General features: G+C 38.2%; 1 protein-coding gene across 50 annotated transcripts in view; it reads left to right on the top strand.

Annotated features, from left to right (window-relative positions):
- PARD3 (par-3 family cell polarity regulator) overlaps window positions 1–20,919 on the top strand; it is a 614,608-nt gene that overhangs the window by 250,621 nt on the left and 343,068 nt on the right. For all 50 annotated transcript variants that reach the window (XM_023631920.2, XM_023631918.2, XM_023631922.2 and 47 more), the window contains one exon: window positions 810–990. In XM_023631920.2, the coding sequence (XP_023487688.1) occupies window positions 810–990 (181 nt within the window). The remainder of the gene's footprint in view (window positions 1–809; window positions 991–20,919) is intronic.

The following is a 20,919-nucleotide window of genomic DNA, read 5'->3' on the forward strand; positions in this document are numbered from 1 at the left end:
GAGAATTCTTTTTGTCTTTAGCCTTACATTAAACATGAAAACACAGTTCTCCAGAGCGACTTAGGCTCGTCCTTTTCTTCTCCTCCACCCCTTCAGTGGGTGGTTTCATTTGTTTGTGTTCCATTTTAGATTCTCCTACACTTGCTCCCTCTTACCATCTTGGTGGATTTCAATTATTTATTTCTGTTTTAGGTATTTGAATCATTATTAAGGTTCTAAGGGTCAGAGCTACAGAAAAATACGTTCAGAAAAGTGTTGCTGCCCCATTATGTCCATTATCTATTCCTGGTCTCTCTTTCTTTCAACCCTGTTCCTACTAACTCCCTATGGGCACCCAGTCTTATTAGTTTCTTTCATCTTTCCTATAGTTCTTATGCACAAATGAGCAGATACATGTATCGTTTTTAATATCTGTTTCTTCCTATCTGAGGGGAACCTTAGACCTTTTGCTATGTATACTATAAATAGCGTATGTGTATATGCTATATATATCTTTTCCACTTAATATGTCCTTTGCAACAAGATTTAAATCCACCCTCATTCTCTTAGCATTCTGTGATGTAAAACCGTTTTATTATTTTTCATCCATAGAATTTTGACTATGAAATGCACAACTTAGAAATGTAAAAGTAAAGCATCAAAATGAGGGCAAGACCATTTTTCTGAAGTTTTGCTTTCTAAAATATAACGTCTGGGGTGCATAAATAGCAATATCTTTCCTCTGTAGAGGTATATCCAATGTGGTGTAAGTTTTTGGTGGTAGTTTCAATGCCTTTGTTTATAAATGCAAATGTCCCTTTCATTTCTAGCTGGTGGCAGTGTTTGATGAGCAAGATCCGCATCATGGAGGTGATGGCACCAGTGCCAGCTCCACGGGCACCCAGAGTCCGGAGATATTTGGCAGTGAGCTTGGCACCAACAGTGTTTCCGCCTTTCAGCCTTATCAAGCAGCAAGTGAGATTGAGGTCACACCTTCAGTGCTCCGTGCGAGTAAGTGACAGTTCTTTCTTGACTGCACGTTTCATCTTAATTTGCAGGGATGTCAAGTTGGTAACCCAGCCATGCTCCTGTGAATGGAATTCATTATCTGTTTTTATCAAAAAATTGATTATGTTTAGAACCTGGGCAAATGTCTTTTGCAAGAGAGAGAGGCAAGATTCTTTACATTTTAATAGATTGGGCTTTCTTTACTTTAGACTGGTAGACTTCTAATTGCTCACTAAAGGTAAATAAGGATAATAGTTAAAGGTAAATTACCTGAATTTTTCTTTTCATTTATTTTGTTTGAATGCCAGAGCAAATAATCAAGAGGCTTGTTAAGACCAAGAAGGTCCATTTCAAGAAATTTGTAAGTTAAAAATCATTTATCTTTTAGAAACATTTCAGTTTTCAAGTGGAAACCTTAGCTGTGTGATTTCACTGATAGTCTTTAATAGATCTTCATATATAGAGAGGTAATAATATGTAATAATATACTTAAGATATATAAAAGTAATATATAGAATATAGCTAGATGACATTTAGAATATATAGTTTATTCTTATAAAGTGCATCCTTATTCTCACTTTTTACATTGGTAACAATATACAGCATTTTGAAAATTTGCTTCTAGATATTCAAAAACCACTTCTGCTTCTACTGTACCTTGAAGATATATATGAATGGAAGAAGGAAAGAGCATCAGATTAACAGTTAACAAATCTGATGTTCCATCAGAAACCACAGGGAAAGTATGCCATATAGAGATGTAGAGAGTTGAGAAGGCACATTGCATGATAGGATATGTAAGTGATGTCTTAGAGGACGACGTATGGATGCAGACAATGTTAACCACTTCCTAACATTGCTTCCTATCATATGGACAAGAAACAATCACAAGTGAGAGCTAGGCACAATGAAAAATGTTTCCTAGGAAGATTGCAGTGGAATAGCTGCTCTAAGGTGTTTTAGTTGAACGTTTCCTTATATCCAGGAGATTTAGATTCGTTTGTGTACAAATATACTTTAAACTAATTTTGTGGAAATAACATTTGATCACTATGTGCATATGCTATTTTAAAAATCTTATGTTGGATTTATTTTGGGCAATGTTTTTCAAAAGGTGAGGCATATACATGTGTGGTATACAAGGTAATATGTAGGTGGTACACAGGTTATGTTATTTTCTTTTATTATATACTAGCTTATTAAGTCCATTAAATGATTATCTGCTTGGAAGAAGCTGTGTATAAAAAGTGGAGTGCCTAAATTTCATTTCATTAAATAATGGTACAGGTATTCAGGTGCTTGATGTTAGGAAAATAGTGCCTTTATGTGAGTCATTATACCCTAATGTGTATAATTAAGCACAGAGCTTTTGTTGGGTTATTGTTGTAGTGTTTTTTATTTGTGTGTTTTATAAAGCAAGATGCACCTTTAATTGAGCTGCACATTTAAAAAGTGTTGGAGGAAAGGTCAATCCTGTCTTTATGTTAAGAAGAATTTGAATGGTATACTTCCCATCAATTTTTATCTTTTGACTTCTCTGGACTCAACGACATTTCTAAAACACCACCACCCACATTTGGCTGGCCCTGTGTGTTAAAATTTAACTGCTGTTTTCAATTCAAAATACTTCTTTTACCTTGTTTTTATTGAGAAAAGGAAGTTATATTTGAAGCATATGTGTTATCTTGCAGCCACCAGGGGAGAATATGCAAATGCCACTTTCTTGCTTTGAATTTTATATGCTAAGGTTCTTTAGATTTTATGGCCCTGGCAGGCATTGGGTAAGTGCTTGTTAAATATCTACTAAATACAAGGTTTGGTTACTGTGTATAAGTTGCCCATGCTTATGAGTCATCTATCTGTTAAGATGATTTTTCCTACTGTATTAATACCACTCATTTGAACATAAAACAAGAGTTAGTCTGTGCTGGCCAGGCATGGTGCTAGGTGATAAGAGTCCAGAGTTGAGTTAGTAAGGTCTAGTCCTTGTCATTCAAGGTGTTTATGTTTAGTGATCTTCCTTATTTGCAGATTTGGAAATAAAGAAGCCAACAATATATAGAGATTTGCTCAATCAAGGAATAATCAACTCTAATTAGGGGCATGGTTAATAAAGGATTTCAGGTAAACTCCTAATTTTTATCTTGGAGAAAGCGATTACTTTCCTATGTTTTCCAAGTTTTCCTATGAATGAATTCACTCATCTCCTTTGTTCCTTAAAAAGTTGATGGAAGCTAAGAAAAGTATATAGTCATGTACCACATAGTAACGTTTTGATCAAGGATGGACTACATATATGACAGTGGTCCCATAAGATTGGTACCATAGAGCCCAGGTGTGTAGTAGGCTGTACCACTTAGGTTTGTGTAAGTCACTCTGTTATGTTCACACGATGACAGAATTGCCTAACTACGTATTTCTCAGAATGTGTCCCCATTGTTAAGCAATGATTGTACAATTTCATTTTTCTCAATAAAACAGTGAATATTAAGTTTGGATATTAAGATAAAGTCTAGATGCGTTTAATAGGATTCTTGTCATAAGATCTTCTTTATGCTTTCTTAGAAGTTCCCACTAATTTGTCCTTGAGCTTTCTTGTAGTTCATACAGAGAGAGAGCTCTGATTGAGTTAAATCAGTGGGTCTCAAGTAGGGGTGATATTTTCCTGCAAGGGACTTTTGACAGCGTCTGGAGGTATTTTTGGTTGTCATAACTGGTGAAGGTGGGAGGATACTGTGAGCATCCGATTAAGGTCGAAAAGGATGCTACTAAACATCTTGCAAGGCACCGGACATCAAAGAACTATCCAGCCCAAAACATTAGTAGTGCCTTGATGGAGAAACCCTGAATTAATGAATTGTTGTCCTTATGGTCAAAATAGCAGCTACTTAAAAGAAGCTAAAAATGAAACTTGAGAAAAATTTTCTTGAGCCCAGTGTATTGAGCAGTGTTTGAATAATCCCCTTAAACTGAAGGGCAAAGAAATGATGACTAACTAATAATAATATTGCTCATAGATGGTAACCAATAAACCATAACAACAAAAAAGGGGAATTGTGGGCAGTACTAGACAACAATATTAGTATAAATATACTTTTTAGAACAAAAATATAAATTTTCCTAAATACCCAAAAATGTGCTTTAAAAAATGAGAAAGTGAATAAAATAGACCACATAGTGAAAGACTATTTATATAAAAGCTTCTTATGTTAAAGAAATAAATAGGATAACCATAAAAAATAGATACCTATGGGGAAGGGAGCGAATAGGATGGAAGAAATGAGTTAGAAACTAGACTTATAGTCACATGTTTTGTATGTTTGGTGTTGGAACCATATTATATTTTATATAATTATAAAACAAATTCTAATTTTTCAATAAAATTCTTAATATTAATAATTAAACAATAATTATTGTCTTAAAAGATATCATGCAACTACACATAAATATATATCCAGTTGATGTCATAGTCATCTCAGAGTAACTATTTCAAATAACTGTAAAACATAGTAATTTGTACAACTGAAAAGAGATGGCAAAAAAAGAACTGCGGAACAAACAAGAACTCTTAAAACTGTTGTTCGTAATGTCGGTATCGTTAATCTTAGATTGTTGAGTGGATATTATGAGATGAAGCAAATGAGGAATTATAACGGTATTCTAATTCTGTTATTCCTGGTGCCATTGAGGACTCAGGATTCTTAACACAGAAGAAAAGGGGTACACATATAATTTAGAGGAGAATAAATAAAAATCCCGTCGTCCTCAATAGGACATATCATAGTGAATCCTGATGCGTTTTATTTCACACACACATGCTCACAGGAAGGAGGAAGGAAGGGAATATCCTGTCTGTGTTCACCGAGGGTCTGCTACCAATCACAACCTAGTTAGCTGAGCCTTCCTGATACCCAGACTGTGCTATGGGAATAGCATTTCCCATTAGTATGGATTGGGGCTCCTTGGAGAAATGGCTGAGTTCAGGTCTGGGCAGGAAATGTGTGAGATGATCTTGAATCATCCTGTCATATCAGAAAATAAGGAAGCTATGAAAGATTACCAGAGTTGTGTCAACAGCGCCCAGCAGTCAACATGAGGTTCCCACTGGCCCAAGAGGGACAAATGGAACGTCAATAAGGATAATAATGGCAATACGTTCATGAGTTCACAATGATAATACATAAATAAGCAAGCTAGCAAGGTAAAAGGTGCTAGTGAACCAACTTGTTATTTGGAAAACTGATAAAAGAATTAGAGAGTCAGCTATCCATCCTGCATTTCCTATATGAATGGTATTACTGGGTAACCAAATAGTAGATGAGAGAGAAGTTTCTTTTTATAGAAGTATTTCAGCTAATAAATAAAGAAGTTATGATAGAATATTACTGTTTGTAACTCCAGATGAAATAATGGATCTGAGTATTGATCATCAATCACTGTGAATATAAAATAATAATAATAATAAATTAAGGAGAGTCACCCAAGCATTGTGTTGGAAGAATACAGCACCTCCTATGAAGTAGTCCTGATGAAAGAAATTAAGCACAAACCTGAGCAGATGTGTAGATCCACCTGCCAATTTAAAGGACATACAGAGCACTGGGAAGCAGGTTAGCACCGTGGGGATGTGTCAGCCAAGTGAGGACTGTGGGAAGCTGTACAAGACAGATGACCCACGCTGTTCAATGGGTTGGTTGCACGGGGGGAAAAAGAGACAGACGGGGAGCTTACAGATTAACGGAGGCTCACAGGATATAACGTCCAATCCCAGCTGTTGATCTTGTTAAAGGCCACTTTAAATGAACTTGGGAACAAAAAATAGCATTTGTATGCTGATTGGCAATTTGAACACTGATTAGATATTTGCTTTTAAGGAAATTATTATTTCTTTTAGGGGTGATAATGTTACTGAAATTATTTTCTAAAGAGCCTTTATCTTTTAGTAATACATAATGAAATATGTATAGTTGAAATGGTATATCTGGAATTTGCTTCAAAATGTTACAGGTTGGGGACGAGGGGGACGGCTGGTTGAGTGCTTACGTGGGGTGTCAGTATACGATTCTGTCTATTTTTGTATGTGTTTAAAATTATTCTTAGTAAAGGAAACATACACATACAAGGCACTTCTTTCACACTTTGAAAGTTAACTTAATTCCTTTTTCTCCCTGAATTGTATTTTTCCATTTCATGTAACTCAGAATTTTAAACTAATATATTTTTTAGCTTGAATATCTTTTATTGGTCATCTTTTCATGTTTTTCTGAAACAAAGAAAATACATCAAAATGGTAACTCTTTGAGTCATTTAGTTTCTCAACAGCAAGGCCACTATATCAAAACGTCCCTTTGCTGGTCATCCTGGAAGTCTGTATGTGTGGTTGTACATTACAGCAATTGTAAGATTCAGGATAGGTGATGCTTATTTTTTTATTTTGTAATTTTTTAAATGTGTTTTTTATTTTGTGAAGTAGAAGAAGAGCTATTCAAGGTATCATTATGACTTTCCTGAAGTCTAGGTCCTTTTGTCTTCGTGGACCTCTCCCACCATAATATCATTGAAATAATATTTCATGTAACTTTAAATATTTCAATATTGTATTTTTTCTCTTATGCAAAATTTAATAGTTTTCCATGGGCCCTAAAAGTATCATTATCATATGATGTGAGAAAAAAATTAAAACATCTTCTTTAACTTTCAAAGTTCATTTTTTTTCTTCTGATTTTTAAAGAAATTAGAACATTGGGCCCCTCGCAGCACTGCGGGCCCTGGGCAGTGGGCCTCCTCTCACAGATGTGTTGACAGTGTTGACAGCCTGAGGGCTGTTGACAGTGGAGAAATGGGTAAGAAGAACCAGCACCTTGACCCCTTTGTTTTCAGGCCAATAGAGCAATTTTAGGGAATGTTACAGTTGAAATGTGAAGATCTTGACATCAGATGCCTTAAATTCTCAGTGTTTCAGCCAGATCTTAGGAAGATCTTTCATTCTCCAGGCATATACACATACTTTGATTTAAAGATCCCTATATCCCAGATAACCTGCATAAATGTTTTCTTTCAACTCAACTTTTGATGTTGAGTGACAGTATATTCTACTTTATGCTTTTAACATGAGCTTACTATGCAGATACTTGTTTCTAGGACAGGAGGGTAAAGTATTCATGGTTCATAAGGAACACAGGCCATGTCCCATCCCTGTGAACACCCGGGCAACGTTGGTAATCGCTCTCAGCGTCTGTTCCTTAATCTCCAGGGAGCTGCCTCAGGATTGTTGTGAAGAGTCCACGTCATGTTTAAAGTCCCAACACAGTGCCTGGCATGTGATGAGCACTAGATTAACCCAAGACTGTAGAATGGTGATGATGATGATAGTGATGTCTCATGAGTGCAGACCCCCTTCTGATGGATGTTTAAAAAGGTTTAGAAATTGCAGAACCCAAGTAACTGGGATGGTATTCTTGAATAGGATATGCTGCCCCTCTTAGGTAGGTGGCGTGGAGTACTTTCATACAGAGAAGTGTCAAATTAGAACCATTTTTTCTTAACCTCATAAGTTGGGGTGTATGTTTTTGTCGTTAGTGCCGTGCAGTCGATTCCGACTCCTGCTGACCCTGTGGACAGCAGAGGGGAAGCTGCCCGGGCTTTCTGCGCCGTCCTCTCACTTTCCGGCGCTCTGTCAGACAGTGCTCTGCTGCTATTCACAGGGTCTTCATGGCCACTGTTTTCGGAAGTGGGTGGCCAGGTCCTTCTTCCTAGTCTGTCTAGTCTGGAAACTCCACTGAAACCATGGGTGACCCTGATCGTGTTGGAAACACTGGTGGCAGAGCTTTCAGCATCACAGCAACATGCAGACACCACAGTATGACGCCCAAATGATGGGTGGTGTGGCTCCCTGTCCAGGAAACCAACCCGGGCCTTGGTGGTGAAAGCGCTGAATCTTAACCTCTAGACCACCAGGGCTGGCTGTTAGATGTTTAACCATCTCTATTTTCAGTGTTCACAAATCCAGGCTTGGATCTAATGTGCTCAGGGGCACTCATTTCCTGTGCGAATGACTGAGTCCAAGTCTAATGATTCTTTTTAACCCTCTGATTTCTTTTTCTTTTTTACTTTTCAAGGACTTTTTTATAGAGGTCAGACATTCTGGGGTAGTCTGGCCTCAGAATGGTGGCAGGATTCATTTTCACCCCAAAATTTCTGATGTTTTTAATGTTTCCTCTGGAAAATCCAGCGTGAAGGTTTAAGATTCCTTTGGAAGTGACATATGCCCCAGTGATGGTAAAATTTCTGGCAATAGCATTGTTATAAAGATTTTGAGAAACAATGTATCTGATTTATTAGATTTTTTGTACTATCTTTTAAGTCTGCTAACCTTTTCTAAGCTATGTTAATTTTACAGTTAATTTTTATCGATTACTGGCAGAATTTTTCTGCAATGGTGCTATTTAACTAATTGGTTCAAATTTACTAGCTTCCCAACTTTTAGAACTTAGAGAGAGGTGATTAATTGTCACAGGAAGACTGTATGATGATGTTAGCACCTCCTCCCCTTTCTTAATCTCTGAATTTCTTTCTTACCCAGGAATATACAGATTGATTTTGTCTTGCTAGGAGATCCAGGATCTTTGGTTGCAGTGATCAACCTTCTTAATATTAACTAGTATTAGAATACTATTTTCCGGATTTGATTTAAGTATATATTAGAAATAGGAATAATACTCCTATTGTATACCCTTTTAACTTGTGAAGTGGAGCATGGCATGCAGATGGTATTCTCAGTATTTCAAATAATTACCTTCTTACTGTGCAAGTTCTATTCAGCATATAACACTCACCCAGTTTTGTTGTAGATGCAATCTGATTATTACATGTTGACAAGGTCATATATCTATTAATTGGATTGGAGATGGGATACAAAATTGCTGTAATTATTGTAATTTTCTAGCTAATTACAGGGTTGGCGGTGAGTATTTTACTTCTGCAAAATGAAAAACAGTATTCCATCAGAAGTTGTTTTATGGGGTTTCAGACATTTTGTTTTATATCCTTGGTGCTTTTTGCCCACAATGTATCTCTTTTGTGTTTTTTGTGTATCGATCCGCCTCTGAATGTCAAGAGTGCTCATTGGCAGCATCAGCGGAAGCTGGCAAAGGCACAGAGCCAGGAGTGCTCTCTGCTGCCTCTTTGTTCCGGCTGCCCTGCCACCTCTGTTGTTGACTACGGATTGGAGTGCTCTCCTTTCAGATCTGGAATAAAGGGCGGATGGGTCAGTTCCATTGGGAGAGGAATCCTCTGCTCTGCTCTCCTGTCACCTGTGCCGCATTCAGAACTACTCCCTGAAATGAGCATTTTTTATTAAATTCAGATTGTTTACGTGTTCTTTTTTTTGCACTGAGTATTATTTGTCAGCCCACTTAGTATTGTAATACACAGCTTCTTTTGCATATTCTCTCTCCTGTATTTCTGCTTTAATTAAGCTAAGCTGGGAGCTGAATTGACATTTTAAAAATAATGATGTATACACACGGTGAGTGTGTTTGGAGGGCTGCAGGTGGGTGGGGACTGCGCTGCTAAGAGGGTGCTGGAAGCTCCCCACCAAAGATGGTAAAAGCAAACTGATGTTGATTCCCTGCTGAAAGATAAACTGGAGGCGCAGGTGAAAATTGCCAAACCTAATGAGCAATTTGGCAGATAAGATGGGCTGTCAGGCGACAGTGGTTCAGCAGCAGGCGCACTGTCTGTGAACCAAGTTGTTTGTTCCAGAGGACTAAATTTAAATACCATAAATAAAATCTCCTTTTTCATTGATATTTTGTATCACAAAGATGTGTATTTTATCCGTCACTTTGCCTATTAAATAACCAACAATCAACAGCAATCAACATATAGTGATTTTGCTTATAAAATTATTTTCAAACTTGCCTTTTCGCATGTTCCATTTACGGAAAAAAATGAACAAAATGTATTTTCCCTGTATCAGAATAAAAACGATATTAGGTTTTAAAACAGACTAATAAAATGTAAGTGATCACTTGCTTCGTTGGGCTGAAACATTTCATCTGTGGTCTTTCTGTTGGAACACTCCAAAGATAACATTATGGTCTTTCCAATGGACTGTTGTAGTTTCTATCTGCTCACCTTGCCCAGGATTCCTTTCGTTCCATTGAGCACATGAAAATTTAGCCATGTGCATGGCTTCGCCCCATTGAGGCTGTCAGTGTATTGTATTGTGTAAGCGACATTCGGAAAAGTTTTCCATGTCTTTGTAGAATGTAGCACTCCCTTAGGGAACTTCTGGGTCCATCTCCCCTCCTTTTATCATTGGAAAACTCAGGCTCAGGGCAGTACCCTAACATAGTGTGTGCTTAAGGCACAGCCATAGCTCACATCGTCATATTCAAGGCAAGCAGAGTTATTGCCGAAAATGTATCAACACTCCCTGTCCCTCAGGATCTCTCGGTTGGTTTGTTTGTGGCGTTTCTAAACGCCTGACTAGGGGGTCGAGTCATCTTTGCAGTCCCATCTGGCATCAGTACTTCTGAGTTATCTTATCTTTCAGCAGAGTAAACATTTGCTCCTTACATTATTTAATTCCATTGTTTAATTGCATCTTTTTAAAAATCTTCACACATACGTAGACAGTGTTTTACACTCAGTAAGGGTGAGTGTTGGTCCGTTGGGCGGAGGAGTACTTTTCGGCAATTCTCGGCCCCATGCTATGGATGGACTTTGGTCTGTAGTTGGCAGGTGCTCCCTGGACGGCGTATTCATCTAAAAAGCTGGCCTGTAGCATGTTCGCAGTGCCACCCTGCGGGATCTCCACGCCCTTGACTTGTGGTGGTGTAGGGTGGGGGGAATTACGGATTCTGCCAGAAGTTCCCTTTGAAATTAGACCCAAGCCATGTGGAACTGGACCCCTTGTGCTCACAGCTCTCTGTATCAGTCAAAACTTGCTGAAATCTTGGGGAAGAACTTAGTTTTGCAGATTCGTTTTCCCCCAAAAAGATTCCCCCACTGGCCAGCCACTCCTTGCTCCTCACTTCTTTCTTCTTTGGCTGATATATTTTACTTGACTCTGAGGCTTTGCCTTGTATTCTCACCTTTGTGTGGAAATATACCTTATCTGCCCAATTATATTTTCTCCTTATCAAATGCAGAAAAAGTTCGTGACACTTGAAAATTTGTCATGGTAATGTAGCTATGAATATATTAAGAGAGTACAATTTAAATCAAAGCATGAAAGCCTGTTTCCAAATGGCAATAAGAAGTGTATTATGTAGAGAAAACAATTGTATGAAAATGTTTTAGTAGACCAGACTAGCTTGTAAACAGGATTTGTTTTCCATTTTCGTCTTCTGTTCTAACCGGGTACCTGGGTTCTTTTTCTATTAGCGCGTGTCACAGAGACCCATGTGGTGGATTATTTTGTCAGCAGGAAAGCTTGGCAGATAAAATCTTTTCTTCTCTTCTTGCTGCACTTGACATAGATCTCTTGTTTGCTTCTTGAGTCTGTTGGCTTGTTTATTTTCCCGTTGCTTTTAAGGTCAGCAATGGCTTTGCGTACCCAGCGCGGTTTGCTCCCGTCTGGCTCCTGGCCCGGCTGGAGGTGGGCTTCGTGTCTCAGAACCACTGCAGCCACACAAAAGGTGCGGGGGCTTGGTAAATGCACCTCTCCTATTTTAATTCCTTCTAACTTTCCCCTGGAACAGACAACCAGTAGTCTCTGGGAGGGCCACATTTTAAAGAAAAAAACTTTAAAGGAATAAGGGGACATTTGTATGGTGACAGATGGAAACTAGTCTTTTGGTGGTGAACACATTGTAGTGTATACAGAAGTCGAAATATAATGTACACTTGAAATGTATATCATGTTATAAACCAGTATTACCTCCAAAAAACCCTCAAGTCTAAATCAATGTATTAATTCATTATGGTATTTTGTATTTACTAAATTCATTTATTGATTTATAAATTAATTTATATTATTTATCAATCCATTGACTACATATCAGCAAACAGTTTTTCTCCTTAATAAGGCATCTGGGGCTGCAGTGTGTACATAGTGTGGCTCACCAATGCGAGCATGCGTGTCAGCAGATGTGTGCTTGAGAAACATTTGAGAGAGGACCCATAGTGCCTTCTCACGAAGAGCTCTCTTCTGTAAAGCTCTTTCCCTGTCTTAGATTTGACGCTTTCTTTAAATACTCCCCTCATATTGGCATTTGACAGTGCTTAAATAAATCTCGAATTTTCATAACTCCCAAGGAGGTGTTATGCCTCTATTGTCTTACCCACTATGTCTCCTCTTGGTCTCGTGAGTCCAAACCATCCACCTTGTTATTCTTAAGTAACGTCACACTGCGTATTCCCACCATGGAACACCTGACTATTTGTGTTCTCTCTAAAAGTTATAGAAAATTTTCTGCACCCTACATTTTCTATCTGTTGGAGGTATTGAGCAGCCATGATCTGTTATTTTTTCTTTTACAGAGTAAAGGGTAAAGACAGCCATCACAGCTGCTCGTTGCTTGTGCTACAGTTGTGTTCCCACCACATATGTTTCCAGTGCAAAGTGTCTTTTTTTTTTTGAGGAAGATTAGCCCTGAGCTAACATCTGCCACCACTCCTCCTCTTTTTGCTGAGGAAGACTGGCCCTGAGCTAACATCCGTGCCCATCTTCCTCTACTTTATATGTGGCACGCCTGCCACAGCATGGACTGGCGAACCCCAGGCTGCTGAAGCGGAACATGCGAACTTAACTACTGTGCCACCAGGCCCACCCCCACAAAGTGTCTTTTTCTTGTTTTTATAGAGGTACCCTAGTAATAATGTTAAAAAATATATTATGCGTACGTTGGTATGTATATATATGTGTATACATAGCTGATGTTTAGTGAGGTTATGTATGGAAGGAGTCTAGGATAGCATGTAACTTCAGGAAAAGTTGTTTTCTAAAGGTGATTGCCATGTTTAAAGATGGAAATTTATAGTTGAGTCAATCTAGGAAGCCTGAGACCAAGCACAATATGGAAAAAGCAGAACCACAGGGCATTTCAGAGTACTACTAGGTTACTTAACCTGTCATCACATTTATTAAAGTGTCCGCTTGTGCCATGGCTGATCCATTGGTTAATTTGTGATTTAAATTAGCTTGAGAAGTATTTATTTTAAATATAGAATTTGTGTTAATGAGTTGGAAAAGAATATTTTATTGCTTGGCAGAGATGTTACAGCCTGAAGATTTATGACTTAGAACAACAAAAACCAGCTGGTGATCAGTTTGCATAAGTAGTATATGAGTATCTACTAATACTTGGTAATAGCCATTCATTTGTAACCAGAGTAAGGGAGTTGGGAATGGGAGGCAGAAACAAGGTGACTGGTGAATCAGAAATCATAGAACAAAACCATATTGAATTCTGAGTGTGGGTCTGTGATCCGTGGTTGAGGCTGGGAGGAGCGTGCGTCCACCCTGAGGAAGTAGCAGTCAGTGGGGCAGGGGTACGATGGTCTTGCTGTCAGCGTCTCAGCCTGAAAAGTCACCAGTCTACCTTCTTCATTTGTTTCCCTCGTCTAAGATTTCTCCCCTCTTCTCTTCAAAACTGGGAAATTTGCTTAATTTTCTAACAAATGACCACGAACTTAGTGGCTTAAAACAACACAAATTCATTACAGTTCTGTGAGTCAGAGTCCTGCGTGGGTTTCACTGAGCTCAAATCTGGGGTCGGCAGGGCTGTGTCTCATCTGGGGACTCTAGTGGAGAATGTTTTCTTGCCTTTTCCAGCTTCTGCAGGCTGTCTACATTCCTTGGCTCGTGGCGCCATCTTCCATCTCCAACACCAGCGACCTTGTATTTCTTTGACCCTTCTTTTGCAGTCATAAACATCTCCCTCTCTTTTCTTCAGCCCTTCTCTTCCATTTTTAAGGACTCATGAGATTACGTTGGGCTCACTTGGACAATCGAGGGTAATCTCCTCGGGTCAAAGTCTTTACCTTAATCACATGTGCAAGGTACTTTTTACCATGTAAGGTAACAGGGCAGCTTCTTGGGATGAGGGCATGGACATCTTTGGGGGCCATTATTCTGTCTCCCACGATATACACATATTTTAATCTTGGAGAGTAGAACGAAAAAATACCACTTCCATTGCTTTATGTACGAAGGCATTGTCCTCCCTGATCAGGTGACTCTGGGTATGACAATGAGCGTCTGACCCAACAACATGCATGTGGTGGTCGTTTTGATGTAAGTGTGCTGGGAAGGAAGGTAGTGAGCAGTGGGGCAGACTACCTCATTAGAAGTATTTCTTTGAGACCGTTTTTAATTTGGGTGAACCAAGTGGAGCAATATTTATAAAAATAAAACTAGCCATTTGGTTGATATTTATCTCTTCTGCATAATTAAAAAGAATTTTCATAATAATTATTGATATTTAGGCTACAAGTGTGAAATTTTGATTGGAAAAATTATGTAAGACTTGTGACTACTGAAGACATTGGCAGTTTCATTCTCACATGTTCTTTCTTGCTCAGGCTCTCCTTCTTCCCTTCCTCATGATTTATTTTCTTTGTTTTCTAAGCTTTAAAAGTTATAGCAGATGTTTAGTTATTGTTCTACACTTTCCCATAGAGGATTGAACAATGACTTCTAGGATGATTACATAAATTGATGGAACTTGTGGGTGTTGGATGTAATTTTCATTCTTGAACCTCCATATTAATTCTTCCCTTTCTTGAGCTAGTTTAGAAGTTTCTAGGGGCCAGCCCTGTGGCCGACTGGTTAAGTTCGCACACTCTGCTTCAGTGGCCCAGGGTTCGGATCCTGGGCACAGACATGGTACCGCTCATTAGGCCATGTTGAGGTGGCATCCTACATGCCACAACTAGTAGGACCCACAACTAAAATATACAACTATGTACTGGGGGGATTTGGGGAGAAAAAAGCAGGGAAAAAAATAAAAAAAATAGAAGTTTCTAATAATTCTGTTTTGAACAGAGGTTTTAAACTGAAGGCTAGTTCTAATGATTCCTCATGAGCACGTTCACCTACAGACCTGTTTTTGAATTACTTCACCTTGTTTTTACTTTGATTGTAAAGAAATGGATTCTTGGGCATTTACCAGTCTTTTGAAGAATTAAAAGTTTTCTTAAACATAGCACCCTTTTCTATTTTTGTGTCCTTATATTCTGCTTTGTTTTGTAGCTACTTATGTGCCTCTCTAGCATGTAAGTTTTTATAAAGCAAGAATCACATCTTCAGCATCCTGTGTGCCTGCAGCAGGTGGCGCAATGCTTTGCACTCAAGAAGTGCGCTGCCCTCTCCTCTCAGCCCCGGAGACTGGCGGTGGTGTCCAGAGGAGGGGCATGAGCGTGGGCTTGGTCAGAGTTGGTTTAGAGAGGTAGACAGTCTATTCAATTCAATCCAGGTTCTAAATAATGCATCATGATGAAAGACTATTCATGTCTATTGGATGTTAAATCTCGACAGATCCAAGTTCACAGATATACTTGATCTTTTAATTTTATTTGCCACTGTGCTAGCATTCCTTCAATAGGAATGTTTTTCCACACTGAAAAAATATTTTCTAATATTTTGCACTGAACACAATTTTATATGTATTTCAATTTTTGTACATTCTGCAAGATTGTAAATTTATATGAAAATCTCACAAATAACCTTCTACGTCTATATCCTCAATTGGATCTGCTTGATTAGCGGTCAATGCAATATTCTATTAGCGTAGAAAATTGAGATCCTTAATTAGAAAAAATATCTACTTGAAAGCACATCTAAAATGATCACTCTCTGCCTTTGAGTTCCGTCATCCATCTTCATTCACTTCCTTTGCTATCAAGACATACTAACTCATTTTTGTTAAGATCTTAGTACAAGGCTTGATTGCTTCAGAAGAGAAGTTCGATTTAGCTATAGATAATTTTATAGTTGTGGTTGTTATCCCTTACCAACTTTAAAGACAGAGCTTATTCTTAGAGAAAACAATTAAGAAACACTTTTGAACTAGACAAATTGATTAGCTGCTGGGAGCACGGTTTTACTCTCAGGAGCGTGGCTGTTGTAGATGTTGACCCTCTGTACCCATCTGTAGCAGATGATGCTTCACCGTCTTGGTATGAAAATGTGACACGTGTAATGCCTTTCTCATGCGAGAGTCAGGACTGTTGTGACGGTTGTGCACTAATAGTGTCTGGAAAAGGAGTGTGTGTGGGGGGTAATTTCTTGCCTTTATTTTTGTATATTCATGAGTATTATCTGTATTTATTGACTGAAAACTGAGTTTAGATATAGGCTTTTTTATTACAAATATCTATAGCAATATTAAAGAATACCATATGACATGAAAATACTGTTTTTAAAACTAATGGGGGGGCCAGCCCAGTGGCTTAGAGGTTAAGTTTGTGTGTTCCACTTCAGTGGCAGCCAGGGTTTGCAGGTTTGGATCCCTGGCGTGGGCCTACACACTGCTTATCAAGCCACACTGTGGCAGTGTCCCACATACAAAATAGAGGAAGACTGGCAATAGATGTTAACTCAGGGCCAATCTTCCTCACCAAAAAACCCCTAATGGGACAGTTTTTCCTATATGATTAATATATTATGTTTCTAAATAAATGAAATGTTTTATTTTCTAGATTTTGTTTTGATTTACTTTCATAAACTCTTAGTTCATAAACCCTTGAACTAAATACTCACATGCCACACACATGCCACGCATACAGAGACAGACTTCTGAGGGGGTTATTAATCAGAGGAAGTTAATAAATAGTGAAGTCTCTTATCTACATCTGACTGCTTTTTATAATTTTCTCTCAATTCCCATGGGTTTCAAACTTCTAGTTTTTTTATGCTACTCACATTTAAAAATTTTATTTTTTTTCTGTCTACTTATCTACTGATCTTATTGGTAAATATTATCTTTTTGGAGCATCTTCTAGTAATATACTATAAGGATGTCAAAATAATATGACTATTTTTCACATCTCTTCACCATAACTTACTGTGTATCACTCCATTGCTCTTTGAATTATTTTTCAAAAAGCGCTACTAGATATGTATGGGTAAAATGCAGCTGCTCGATATCTGTAACTTGATTATGATCAAATGTGCTTCATCTTTCTGAAAAATGGGAGCAATCAGACCGCTGTCGTCTGTGTCCCTTACCTTCTCAGAGTTAAGGCTCAGCTGAGTAATGGGGTCCAGGCCACATCTCTACCCTCTAGTCATGTTGTTAAATTTCATGTTGCAACTGAAAAGTCGTCTAACTTGAAGAGAGAGAGTATTTTAGGAGGCTTGACTTAGCGAATCTTTTCAGTAAAACTCATCCGCTTCTGGATGAATGTTGTATAAAGTCACTGCAGCCCGTTCAAAAGAGATTTATTCAACTGTAGTACAGAAAATACTGTAGAAATCACGGCAAATATATGACTTTAGGTAGCTTTCCCTTTTATAGAAATAAATTAACCCTAATTGGGAAAAAAAGTCTATTATTTAGTATCATTGCATCACATATTTTCACTTGTCTTTATAATTTTCTACTATGTAGGATCCTTTGTGTTTTGTTAAGTTAATTATAGAAAATTTCAAACATATTCAAGACTAAGGAGAGCAGTATAATGAAACTGCATACCCCCTTCTCAGCTTGAGCAATGGTCAACTTATGGCAATCTTGCTTCATCTATTGTCTTCCAGACTCCCCCAGACAGGATTATTTTGAAGTAAATTTTAGACCTCATATCATCTCTTCTGGAAATATTTCAGTGTGTATTTCTAAAACATAAAACTTTTAAAAAATATCGTCCCATACTGTTTAAGGAAAGACAGCACTTTATTAATGCTATGTAATATTATTTAAATTCCTCTGTTTTGTAAATGTGGTTTTATATTGGCTTGTTTAAAGCAGGATTCAAAGACAATCCACACATTACATTTGATTGCTATGTCTCTTTTAGTCTGTAAATTCCTCTTGTGTGTGTGTACGTGTACACACACATATACACATATTGTGGTTTATTCATTGAAATTGAGTTGTTTTTCCTGTGGTTTGCCCCTGTCTGGATTTTGCTGAATTCATCCCTGTGGTATCTATTATGTTCTCATGTCCCTTGTGTTTCTTATAAACTGGTAGTTAGTAAATATAATCTTGGTTTGATTCTGGCTTGAATTTTCAGCAGCAGTATCTCTGTGTGGTGTTCCATCAGGAGATGCATAAGGTCTGGTTATTTCTCATTTTGAGAATTAGCAGCATTGGTGATTTTTGCCTAGATCCACTATTTTTTTATGTTTCGAACGTGTTCATAGTCTACTTCTGTCTTTCACATATTAGCTAGAATATTTCTATAAGGAGAAAATTTTTTCTTGACAACTACTTTGTTATCCCTGACGTACCATTTGTTTATGAATGACGGACGAAATGCTTAATATTGCCACTTTCTGTACAACTTTTCAGAATAATGAGTTAGTTTTCTAGGCTAGCATCTTCCTGTTTTTTTTTTTTTTCTTTTTCTGTCTTTAAAAAAAGTGTCATTAAGAACTCATGAGCATTACCATAGTTATTGTTTCAATCTATTGTATTATTATTCTTATCGCTGCTCAGATTGCCCATATTGCAGTAGTGAGACCTGCCTAACGTGGTGATAATAGCATCCTTGCTTTCTGCCAGGACAATGTGTTCCGTGCCCATCTTCCTTATTTTCTGCCCCACATCTGGAATCAGTCATTTCTCTAAGTAGTCTTGTCCTGTTAATGGGGAAGGGTATTCAAAGACTGCTATTTGGGTTAGTTGGTTTTATTTTGCTAAGCCCAAAAGTAAGTTACAATGAAGAGTATCCTGGGCTCTAATTTTAGTTTTCCACGTGAGTCCTGAAAGTGCAGTGAATCTACTCTTGGTTATTTGAGAGGTGAATCTTTCTAAGGGCACCGATCAACATGGGTTCTCCATGCCAATTCCAGTTTCCCTTTACCTGGACCCTGATGTGCTCTTTGGGTACCTCTAAGACTCATGTTTCTCTGGTCACTGAGTGTGCATTTGATGAGGTCTTACTTGGCAGGTGTGGAAGCATTGATGGAAGTTCTTCTGGGCCTTCAGTATGATGCCAAAACAGAGCTACTGCTGTGTTGGCATTTGTAGGGAATTTCTCAAAGGAATCCAGGGCATTTTTATAATGACGGGCAGCCAATGTTTTAAGGTGTTTTTTGTGTTTTAGTTCAAGTAGTGCAGAAGAAATGGCATCTCGGTTATTGAGCTTAGTATTTTATATTTGTCTCTGGTGAAATTGAGTAGCCAGAAAATTGTAAATTAGCAGCGTTGGTGATTTTTGCCTGGATCCATTATTTTTTTATGTTTCGAACGTGTTGATATTCTACTTCTCTTTCATTTATTAGCTAGAATGTGCCGAATCATTGTGATGTCTTTGGTAGGCAGAGTGTGAGGGAATTTGGTCGTAGCTGGGACTGCCGAGTTTTGGGGAGGTTTTTTCCAGTGTGGTGTGTCTTGGCATGAGCTTACTTATCCCTGAGGGTGGTTTCTGGCTCCAGCTCCCAGCCCTCATCAACTGTTGACTTCACATCCTACATTGCATCTTCCAAGGCTGGCACCACTGGTGGTCTCTGAATTGGGATGCAGAATCGGTGAAGTGTGGAAATAGAATATTAGAACTTTGCGTATATCCTTAGTTTATTATCTCATATTTTTAAATTTACCATTTCTTGTATGTGTTTAATAATGTTTATATTAGTAGAGTTGAGCATTCATTTAAATGATAAATGAAAATGCAATACTGCTGCATGCTTAAAAAGTTTTTGCCAATTGTACTATATTATCAGGAAAGTTTGGAGCTACTGGGCCTGTCTTCTGGCTGGTCTCTCTGCGTCCTCTCTTTGGCAATCCTTGTGTCCATTCTGTGGTGTAGCAGGGGTGGTGTTTAAAAATACGCATCTCTTTTTTCTACCCCAGTGCTTAAAAATGTTTAGTAGCTTCCCAATTTTTTTTAACACAGTTAAAAATTTTAGTATGTTTTCTTAAGGTTTGCAAGAACTGCCTTGTGTCTGTCTTTTCAACTTCATCTCTTTCTACTCTATAACTAGCTCCCTGGACCTCTGAGTTTCTTGGATGGGTCTCAGGCCTGCTTAACTCTAAGCATCCTGTCCCCCTTGGTCGGTCTTCTTCTCTGTCCTCATTGCCCACCTGGCTACTTCAGTGTATCCCTCAGGATGCTGCTGAAGTAACAGTTTCTTTGGAGGTCTTTCCTGATTCCATGGACTTGCTGTGTGGTCCCATGGTACCTTGTACTTTTGGTGACTCCAGGAGAACAGGGAATTTGACTCCAGGGAACAGGGTTCTCTAGATCAACCGGTGTATGCTGATACATGTTTAACAACTGCCTCTCTGAAAACCAAAAAAGACCAGCTTTGTAGCATTTGCCTATTTCAACAGTGTAAATGTTCTCCTCATGGCCAATTTCAAGCTACCAAAGTCATGTCACTGAATACAGAGTTGAGAAGAGATGGTGGTAGCACACCATTATATGGTATTTCCACCATAAAGGATGGAATAGATGCACCATGAGCATAGATAATAATACAATGTAGTAAAATAATTGGGAAGTGAAGTGTTTCCAGTATTTATTATCTTTGTTTTTAGTATAATTCAGTTAATTGTAACTTTATATGCTTACATATAGGTGTTGTGCCTGTAGATGTGTGAAACGCTCACAGTTACGATGAGCTGTGACTTTGCGTGTGTCCCCCCGTCCCGTTTGTGTGGCAGATGTGTGCTGGCGTAGCTGGCTCTGCGCTCAGCTTCATGTGGTCCTCGCGGTACACATCCGCCTTCCCGAATTTTAACCTGATAGGAAATAAAGGAAGGGTTCTTTTCCCGTTTGCTCTTTTCTGGTGACTTTGCTGTCATATAAAAT

The sequence above is a fragment of the Equus caballus genome, chromosome 29 (genome assembly GCF_041296265.1).
Source record: "Equus caballus isolate H_3958 breed thoroughbred chromosome 29, TB-T2T, whole genome shotgun sequence".
Classification (NCBI taxonomy): domain Eukaryota; kingdom Metazoa; phylum Chordata; class Mammalia; order Perissodactyla; family Equidae; genus Equus; species Equus caballus.